The sequence below is a fragment of the Seriola dumerili genome, unplaced genomic scaffold, assembly GCF_002260705.1.
Source record: "Seriola dumerili isolate Sdu_G_001 unplaced genomic scaffold, Sdu_1.0 BDQW01000686.1, whole genome shotgun sequence".
Lineage (NCBI taxonomy): Eukaryota > Metazoa > Chordata > Actinopteri > Carangiformes > Carangidae > Seriola > Seriola dumerili.
Window position 1 is genome coordinate 898,870 of NW_019174941.1, and position 10,181 is coordinate 909,050.

The 10,181-nt window shown below is 39.6% G+C and overlaps 2 protein-coding genes across 2 annotated transcripts; both read right to left on the reverse strand.

Moving 5' to 3' along the window:
• Positions 1-295: 295 nt before the first annotated feature.
• Positions 296-5,123, reverse strand: topors (TOP1 binding arginine/serine rich protein). The gene is made up of 2 exons (XM_022765407.1): positions 4,971-5,123; positions 296-3,203 (listed from the first exon to the last, which is right to left on the reverse strand). Exon 2 carries the CDS (start codon positions 3,198-3,200, stop codon positions 771-773), a length of 2,430 nt encoding a protein of 809 aa, XP_022621128.1. The 5' UTR covers positions 3,201-3,203; positions 4,971-5,123; the 3' UTR covers positions 296-770.
• Positions 5,124-6,404: 1,281 nt separating this feature from the next.
• On the reverse strand, positions 6,405-8,491 carry ndufb6 (NADH:ubiquinone oxidoreductase subunit B6). The gene is made up of 4 exons (XM_022765449.1): positions 8,226-8,491; positions 7,218-7,310; positions 6,814-6,858; positions 6,405-6,547 (listed from the first exon to the last, which is right to left on the reverse strand). The coding sequence occupies exons 1-4, from the start codon at positions 8,403-8,405 to the stop codon at positions 6,482-6,484; spliced, it is 384 nt and encodes a 127-aa protein (XP_022621170.1). The 5' UTR covers positions 8,406-8,491; the 3' UTR covers positions 6,405-6,481.
• Positions 8,492-10,181: the final 1,690 nt, after the last annotated feature.

Genomic DNA, 10,181 nt, shown 5'->3' on the forward strand with positions numbered 1-10,181 from the left:
AACTTACTTTTACACCTCAAATTGGAATATAATGTATTTTCCTAGGTTTTAGTGTCAAAATGTCAGTTTATCTCGAGCTGCGGGCACAGTGGAAACAATATAACTCAGCTATAATGGCAATTCTCCAATTATCATATGAATAACAGTCAATTTAAGCATGTTTACACTGTTATGTAACAAATCTACTAACTATAATTTATAGGACTGACAATACTTTGACTTATTCTGTCATACCTGAAATAAACACAAAACCAACATTAACAAAATCGCACACTGTTGATCAATACAGTTTATTTTTAAATAAATTCAATACAAAAGACTCTGTAGATATTAAGTTCTACTCCATGAGCAGCAGGTAGAAATGGTTTTGTCTCAAGAATATAGCTGAATTATGATACCAAAAATAAAATAACTGTACTCAACATGATCCCTGAGAGCACTTTGAAAATAAAATAAATCCATTAAAGAAAATGAATTTCCAGAGTAAGAATTGACAGTTGAAAAAATGTGAGACTCCCAATATTACTCGTTTCTGCCCTGTTTAATAGTGGCACGTTGCACTTAAAATAGCATTGTTTTAGGTGTTAGTTAACACAATCAAAAACTAAAATTTCTAAGTCTTTTATCCAATGATCATCACTCTCCAGTTCAACACAGAAATCTCTGTCACATATGCTAGAGTCCAATGAGCAGTCATTGTAGAAAACAATTGTGGTATTTAAGGGATATGTGTATTCACCATATCCTTTAAGGTCTCTGGACTTCCATAACTACAGCAGAGAGGGGAGAGCGGCAGGGTCTACTAGGTCATCTGTGGTATTGTCAATAGGATTGTCCTTATTATTGCTGCTGGCCTTGGCAACACCGTCATTAGCAAAAGAATCACTGTCACTGTCAATGGTGATGACGGTGGGTGAGCGCTTCTCTGTGCGCTCATTACTCTTGTGCCTTTTGCTTTTCTTCTTGTGTTTCTTCTTTTTCTTATGGTGGCGTTTGCTTCGTTCACATGAGTTTTCCTCATTGATGAGCTCCACACTGAGACTCTTTCTTGACCTCTCTTTGGATTTTTTGCGATACTTCTCTTTGCTGTTTTTCTTGTGTTTTGTTAATAATGTGGAGGAATCACCTTCATGTGATTTGGAAAGTATGTTTTTGGACGGTTCCTCCAAATGTCTTGTTTTGTATTTCCTCTTTCCACCAGGCTTGTCATCGTGGGATCTCCTTTTCGCTGAAGGGGAGCGGCTGCTGGAGAAAGATCGAGAATACCTCTTGTCCCGTCTCCGTGAGTCTCTGCTGCGGCTCCTTGAACGAGAGTACGAGTGCCTATCTGAGTACTTGCGACTACTGTAATAGTAGGACCGCCTCTCTGTATAATGCATCCCACTGTCATTTCTCTCTTGGCTGTAATGGCTATATGACTGGTAGCTCTGATAGCTGTCCCTCCTTTTATAATTACTGTCACATTTAGAGTACAAGTCTCTGCCACTGAAGTTAGAATAATCTCTTTCCCTGGATAGGGTTCTGACACTGCTCTGGGAGATTGCTGGGCTCCTGCTAGAGTGCCTGCGCTCTCTACTTCTTGTCCTCCTTCTTCTCCTATGGTCTCTGTCCTTTGACCGGTGCCTCTCCCTAGATCTCTCATTACCATCAAAACCTCGATCTGTGTCTTTTCTGTCTGACTTACTGGATGTCTTGTGTCTGCCAGTTGTTGAAGAGCTATGTCTTTCATTTGAATCCAGTCGATAATACTGGTCTGTTTCAACATTTTCTGACCGTCCAGCACCACTTGGATCGCTGCTCTGTGAAGCTGGAGGACTGAGACTGCAGAAGCGGATGTGTTGAGGTAAAAGAGGCACTTCCTTAGTATCTTCACTGCCAGACTCATCAGAGTCAGAGGAGAGCTGAACCAGCTCAGGAGTCCTCTCTGCTGTTGGCTTGACAAAGCCTACAATGACACAGTCTTCGCTGTCAGAAGACAAACCCTCTTCATTGTTAACTTCACCCTGAGTCATGTTTGTTTGGATATGGGGACTCATTTGCTGTGGAGAAGCCCCAAACTCTTGTGTCTCCTCCTCTAAGCTGCTGTCTGAGTCTGAGTCGAGGACTGACAGATGCTCTGCCCTGCTCTGCTCTGCTGTCGTAGAATACGATGGCCCAGGCGTCTCATCATCCCACACGGATTGACTCAGAGAAGACATGGCGTCTTGTGGGGGGTCCATCTCCACAGAGTTTTCCTCATCCTCTGAAATAGCTATTACAGATGAGTTGGAGCTGCTGTCTTCATTCGAGGAAGGGGCCGGGCAGTCGTACACAGCATGCTGGTCATACGCCTCCATATTGAAGGGGGACTTTGCGAAGCTGAGGAACTCATGTAGAAAGTGCTCCGTGCGCCCTTGGATGAAAGGCCGGAGCTCTTCCTGAATAGATGTATCCTCCATGTCATAACGTGTCAAGCGTGACATGATGATGTGCTGAACTATGTTGACCAAAGAGCCATGGGACCCATACAGCACAAGGAGTTCTCTTTTTAGCCAGGGGACCAGTCTATGTAGGCAGGCAGGATTTCTTCGGTAGAATTCAGCTGAGGTATCTCGCGAGCGACCACCATCCCGCACAGTCCGAACCCTTACCCCTTGTCGGTACAGTTCCCTCCTGAAGTTTATCATTTCCAACTCTCTGACACTGTTCACTGCCCTGCCTTCACTTGCAGCTCTCCTCTTGGCTGCCAGCCTCATCATCATGCGCCGGATGTAACGGTCCTGCCGCTGTTGTTGAGTGTTTGTTGAGGCTTCAAACATTACTCCATTGTCTGGAGGTGGAGAGGTCCTTCCACGCATCTGTCGATGGACTCCGGTAAGAGTTGTGCGGTATCTAAACCGCACTCCCCCAAAAGTCCCAAAGGAGCCATTATTTATTGGCTGCAAGTCATACTTCTTAAAGTCTTGTTCTGATTTTATACTGTGATAGATAGAATTAAATGGCTGTTTGCATAAAGGGCATTCAGCTTTGTTCTTGGACCACTCATGAATACAACGGAAACAGAATTTGTGCAGACAGAGGTCCAGGTACGAAATGTTGTTAAATGTGTCCAAACAGATGGGACACTTGGAGTCTGGCGACACCTCTGCAGACATTTCCTCACAGGTTTTCCTTTTGCCACTCTTCTGGCTCTGCTGCAGGGCAATCTTGATTGCTGACATGATCTGACATAATTAAAAAAAAAGAAAAAAAAAAAGGTTAAAATAATTTTCACATTGGAAATTCTCACATTTGCTCATAAGAATGGTAAGGCAGCTGTAGAGTAACCTGGCAAGCTCTACAGAGGAGCTGCAGGTAAGAATAAAACCTTAAACTTAAGTAGCTTAATTTTACAAATAACCCTGCTAAAGCACAAAACACTTTTCAAATAATTTATATGCACCCTAGGCAACCTAGAAGTCTGTATACTGTGACTATTACAGAAGACATCACTCGATGTGTGATATTAAATTGCACATTTATTTACTGATCAAGTTTCCATGTGCAGACAATTCAATTGCCTTATTTATCAGCTATGAACTTGTAGCACCTGACCTGTGCACTAAACCGGACACAGGTCAGGTGCACCTACACAGTGAATGCATCAGTTTCAAGCATATCCTCCATGGCCACTTTATTGGGTACAGCTGTACAATTTACTGCAATCAAATGCAATGGCTGTGCCAAAAATTCCACATTTAGGAAGCTTGTAGTGTTCAGTTGTTGAAATTGTCATTGTCAGAGGTCATAGTTAGTAGTGGTGTTGCACTGGACTGCATTATATTGATGTGTCACTAATACTCTGCCCTCTAATTTATATCCATAGGGCGAAAAAAGTAGAAAACATCAGTCAATATAATTTCCAACAATGTTAGCAAAAAAAACTGAATTTCATTAGCTCTGTGAAAGGTAGAGCTGTAGGCTGTTGTATTGAATTGCAATAGACTGTACCTGTGAACCTAAGGAAATAGCAAATGAGTACATATCATGGTGGAGGATTAATGTCCTGGTGTTTTTGACTGGCATTATATCATCCAGATAGACTTAATCTTTCTTGTCATTACGTAGAATTTCTGCCTTTTTTATATGAAAACAATGAAATATTATTTTTCACAAAAATCTTTTTCACACAAGATACTTATGTGCGGGAATGTTGTTGTTTTTTTATTTGTTTAATGCCAGTTTATTTCGTTATAGCATATATCCCTCCAAATGTGAAGAAAAACTGGAATCCATGGGCACACTAATCACCTCACTCACACTCAAAACGCATTCATACTCAGCACAAATACATATAAAAGAAATTGCCATTAAAACATTGAAGTCTTTAGGAATAACGACAAAGGATCTTGTTATAGCTAATCAATATTATTAAGGATACAAAGCAGTTTAAATAACCGAAATGAGAGCATGAACGAGAACATGGAGAGCGACAGCGTAATGGTATGACAGTTCGTAATGCACAACTGTTATGAACGTCCTATATTAGGTCGACTTGTGCTGTACATATCAGACCCTGTAAATGGTCCATCGTCTATCGCTAACCTTGATACACATTTCACCATTAAAAAGAACACAGTGGGATAAAATTCATATTAAATCTACGCTTGTTTTTGTCTTTCCCCACCTTCGATTGTGTTGGTGTTTTCGGTTTGTTAGCTTAGCAGGATATGCTATAACCGTACCAAGCCTCGCCTTTTGTGGGCTTCTCTCACATGCGAGAGTAGTGCCGCTAAACAGTTGGAAATACTTCGGTTTAAGTGCTGACATTATTTCAAAGATCCTAAACTATTTTGTTAGAAATACACTGACGCCACCGACGATCTAAACTGCAGACTCTAGTTTACGAACAGATTGACTTGGTTAGCTAAAGTTAGCAAGATAGCTAAGTATGCTGAGATGCTATCTAGCTAGTTAGCTAGGACGTTTGAAAAAAGTTGTGTAATATTTACCTCTGCCGTCCTCGAACACGTATATGGTTGACAGTTAATTAGCTCTCCCCGTTTCGTAGAAATCCATCCATTTCTACGTGATTGTCAGTCGTGTACAACTGTTTACAAGCCTTCGACAGCCTGGCTTCGTAACACTCCCTTCATATCATTACCTAGAGTTCATGTATATTTTTTTAATTCAACTAGCCATTTCCGCCCTTCAGAATAAAAGCGACACCTTCGCATTTTGAAAAAATACCAAACATTTGATTTATACACAAAATCAAATCATAATAATAATATTTTAATAATTTTCTATTAGATTTTTTTATTGATAATAGCAGTTTTGCAATCTTTTTGCTCTACTGTATCCTGTATAAGCACACATTCCGGTTGGTAGTAGGACCCTTTTTTATTTTATATACCACTTACTATACACTCAATTGACAGTTTATTGAGTGCACCTATCTAAAACGAATGCAGGCTATACAACAGTCCTGAATCTTACATTTATGGCAGTTATAATGTTCAGTTTGTGTTGAAACTGTTTCAGAGAGGTGTTATTTCAAACGGAAGGTCACTTTGGAGGATGTAGATAGTAATGGCATTAAACTTTATTGTATTATACAGAAAGCTGTTTCTGTTATTTTGCCTACCCTCAGTGATACAAATAGGATAGACAAAATAATAGAAACACCTGTCCCTATAACACAATACAAACCATAAAGGTGAATTGACACCTCTCTAAATGAATTTCAACACAAACAGAACATTAAATCTGTAAAGAAATGGAGGATTCATAGCAGGATTTAATGGTGTAATAGACAGCATGAGTTTTGGCTATGTGTACCTAATAAACTGCCAACCGAGTGTTGCCAATCCAGTTCAGTAACAATATGAAGCATGTATGAAACGTCACTGGAGTCATATTAGAGTAAAAGTAAATGCCACTGAATTTAAAAGTCAGAATTCAACACATTTTAACAACAGTTCTTGTTGTTCTTGAGTATTGCGCAGTCCTCGCTTCGTGGAAATCCAGTGCATTTTCAGTGGCTACTTTACAGTGTACCAGATTTGATATGAAGCTAAAATTCAAAGCCAGCAAAAATTTTTTTTAACAATTTCACATATATAGCTCTTCCGGAAAACACTGAAAACCAAATTTCTATCATTTATGTGCTTTATGATTGCATTACATCCCACCCCAATATTCAAAAGGAAATGCATCAAACAAGTGCATAAATGGCTTATAAGAATGTGATTTACAGCTAACTGCTGCCCTACTAAACCCAAGTTTTTTCTCTAAACTGACCAGATCTGGCAATGAAGTAGCAAATACTTTTCTAAGAAACACTTCAGCCTGTGAAAGCATCAAAACATCCATTAATAAACTCCACTGTAATATGTCACCATTTACATTATTTTGTTAAATTTGATTCATACTCATAAACGATGTGACGATGTTATATTTTATTGGCATATACACAGTTTTTACAACAGAAACTCAAGGAAACTATTGAAATATTTCAACTTCAGTGATGACCATGGGTCTCAGGGAGATCTGGAACAACTTCGCCTGTCTCCAGAATGGTGTCACCCTAAACACAAAATCGAGTACAAAAACATTAAGAAAAAAAAAACTATTTTCCTGAATCAAGACATCTCAGAGAGCAGATCTTATGTCAGAACATCTCAGGCAGAGGTCTGCTTCCATGGGATAAGACTGTAGGACAATCAGATCTAGCTATGACTTGTAAAGCAAGCTCTTATGCTGACTTACATAGACAAAATAAAAAGAAGGATGATAATGATTAGAGGATAAACATAGGCACAATGTAAGAATCAATAGATGAGTCATACTTACTGGAAACAGCTTGGGTTTTAAATCCACAATACCATATGGCCTTTTCTGTGGGGGACAATGACATTGTTATTTAGTATGCTTACTGATCAAACCATTTATAAACTAAAGCTGACACCTGCATGAATTCAGTGACATTATAGTGAACATGTGAACAATAAAGTTAATGCTGCATATCCGTCAGTCTGAAGTGCTCGTGCTCTCTTTGCAAGTTACCCTCCTATGGTACCTAACAATGAAATAACATTTTAGAAAACTTATTAACTTCCTCTAATTATCCAGGAACTTACATGTGCACGTGCCTAAGAGAAATACTCATAAAGGGCATACACATCGATAATTCTATGACCCCAATTCATAATGAAATACAACATCACAAATAATGTTAAACATTTCAGTTTACTTACAGCAACGTGGTACTTCACATAGTAGTGAACAACCCAAGCAGGTATCAACAGCCGTGTTAATGTGAAAACTCCACCTCTATACGCTTTGTAGGTCTGTAAGGAGATAAACAAATAAACATGAACAAAGAGAAGTACACAATGAATCATGGTGTTTATACTGGTTGCTCCAAACAGATAATACACACGTTAATTGGGAGCTTGTTCTCTCATTCTAAGTAAAATATTTATGCATGTAAGTATTTAGCTATAAAATATTTACCCATAAATAAAGTGTTAGAAAAAAAATTGACTAAATTGGAACAAAAGTTCCAATAGTTGCTGAAACATAAAGTGGCCCCAAACAACTCAGAGAAGTCTAAAATGTACAGTCAAGTAAGTTAAAGTAGGACTGGTAGAGTTAATGCAACAAATGACCATATTTAAAAGGATTTTGAAAAGCAGACATTTTTGATTCGTCACCGTGGGAAAAGAGTATATCTACCCATTTTTTTCACTTTCATATGCATGATCTGAAACAAAGGTCACCATTACGGTTTGCCAGTACGAAAACCATCAAAGAGAAGGAGACTGATAAAAGCAACAGGCAGGTTTAAGCATCTGCATTAGCCCTGCTGAGTACTCGCTCATTTTCACTTTGTATGAAAAACAACTGCAGAACATGACGCCGTGAAGACACTTTCCACAATAAACGGTCAAAATTTTCGATTTAATCTAAGCACAATTTATTATTTTGAAAGAGGGATTAATGTCAGTATCTTTATACAGCCACACATACACACAAAGTGAACAAAGTTAACCTCAGACGCTTCACTACGTTGGAGGCGGGTAAACAAGTACTGTAGCTGTCAATATGCTAACGTTACCTTCAATAACACTTGCAGCTACACTATGAAAATTTTTGAGTTTGATTCCTAATATTTTGCATGTTAAATGTGTTATCACAGGTGTGTGTTTTGCTGGCTAGCGTTAGCTGTTGTTAGCTGATGTTAGCTGTTCATGAGGACTCACGTAAAGCCTCCACAGGCTCTTGGGCTCCAGAAAGCCAGTCCAGAACCTGCTGACGGCGCCGGAAGGTTTGGCTTGTACAACGGGTTCCCTCGGGCTGAGCTCCTGGTCCTTCAGCCACTGCCTGCGGAGCTTTGTAATCTGCTCGACGCGGAGCTTCTCGTCCGGTGTGTACCCAGACATTGCTAATTTTCGGATGTTCAACCTCAACAGACCTACAATGACACCATGGAGGACACTTCCCTTTGCAGTCAGGCGAAGAAGAACAAGAAGAGGAAATGTAACCCAGACTGAACAGTTCGACAGATTCTAGAGCGACACCAAGAGGACGGGACGATGTATGACACGATATTTATTAATTCCCCTATTTATGATGCAGTTACAAAACGAATTCAACCATGCTGAAAGTGACGGGAAAGCAGTGATGTCTCTGACTGTATGATAGTCAGGTTTGTTCACAGCTTGTAAGCTCCAGACAGTGGTTTCAGACATCTTGGAAGGTTAAGATAGCGTTTTTGATTCGTGACATATTCATGAAATAATATTTTACAGATGTGAACCACACTGCACCAATAATCAGTATGATGACTGGTTTTATTAGAAAAACCTTTTTGTCAACAATTAAATATTCATGTTACTTTGATATTGAAGTCCAGTTGTATCCACTAGATGGCAACAAGCCCTTGTAAGGGTCCCATGGCAAACTCAGTTCATTAGTCTTAGTTAGTACTCCCCGACATGTGAAATCAGTCCCGTACTGTTATCTGTAGCTCTGAAGGAGGTGGTTGGTTGGGCTTGGATAATTTCTTATAGAAAACCTGTTGCAAACTGGGTGTGTGAGTTTGAGAGGTGTGGGCATATTAACCAGGCAAAGAGGGCCTAATAAAAGACACAACTGATTCACTTTATGAGACGGGGGTGAGCCAGTGTTTTTAGAGCTTGCCCAAAAGACGGGCCTAAAAGTTAAGATGTTCCTCTTCCTAACTTTAAGCAAGTCCAAAACAAAGCTTCTGGATTGTTAATATAAAAAGAAAATGCAGTGAAACTTACTGAGCTGTTCTGCCTCTTATCTGTTTTTTAATTAAGATTATTAATTAAGTGCACTGCCAATTTAATGCATACAGTTTATGTTTACTTGGTTGACTAGCGTCTGCGCCTGGCAGTTCGCCTGCGTCTGCGGACAGCAGTGGACTTTGCAGGTCTCCTGCGCCTGCGAACGGGGCGATACGCGTATCTGTGACCGTGGCACGGCATTGTCACAAAATGACCTCCTGCACTCTATTGGGGTTTATTTACAATCTCAGCGAGGCTCACATGACGTCACTGATGATGTCATAGATGATGTCACAATTCATTTCAAACACTCAATGACATCCACGGAGAAACCAAGGCATATCCATTTTAGCTCAGGTTCAGTTCAGAACTTGAATATGTTGTTCATTTAAAAAAGAAATTGCACAATTAACCTGGGTTTTCAGGCACAGTGTATTTCTGTTGGTGCACTGGCATTTTAAAACAAGGAATAAATGTTTATTGGTTATCTGACTGTCAAAAATTACCTTTTGGATATCATGGGGCCTATTTATAATCCCACCAGGACAAGTGATTGATTTTCCCCTTTGCCTTACCGAAGCCCCCTTACTCTGATACCACTTTCCACTGATCATTTTTTCATCCTGCTAAAAATAAATACAGGAATGTCTGTCTGTCTGTCTGTCTGTCTGTCTGTCTGGCGATTGATTTTCTCTACAACCGCTCATCAAACCGACTTCAAACTTCACGGATGCAAGCAAGAGCAGTGTCGACTATGACATTTTTACTTGTACTTTTTTTCTTTTGTCTTACTTTTTTATTTATAAGAAGTCGGAACTCATCTATTTGTCAATAAAGATTTTACTGTGAAATGTTAACCGGAAGTGGTGCCATTGTAAACCAGCCTGACTTCGGTCCACTATTGGA

Bases quoted from the DNA above. Each gene is read 5' to 3' on its own strand.
- topors (XM_022765407.1), bottom strand. From the start codon at position 3,200: ATGTCAGCAATCAAGATTGCCCTGCAGCAGAGCCAGAAGAGTGGCAAA.
- ndufb6 (XM_022765449.1), bottom strand. From the start codon at position 8,405: ATGTCTGGGTACACACCGGACGAGAAGCTCCGCGTCGAGCAGATTACA. The intron at 7,311-8,225 runs GTGAGTCCTCAT...ATCTCCTTACAG, and splicing joins AGAGCCTGTGGAGGCTTTAC to ACCTACAAAGCGTATAGAGG. The intron at 6,859-7,217 runs GTAAGTAAACTG...TGTCCCCCACAG, and splicing joins ATGTGAAGTACCACGTTGCT to AAAAGGCCATATGGTATTGT.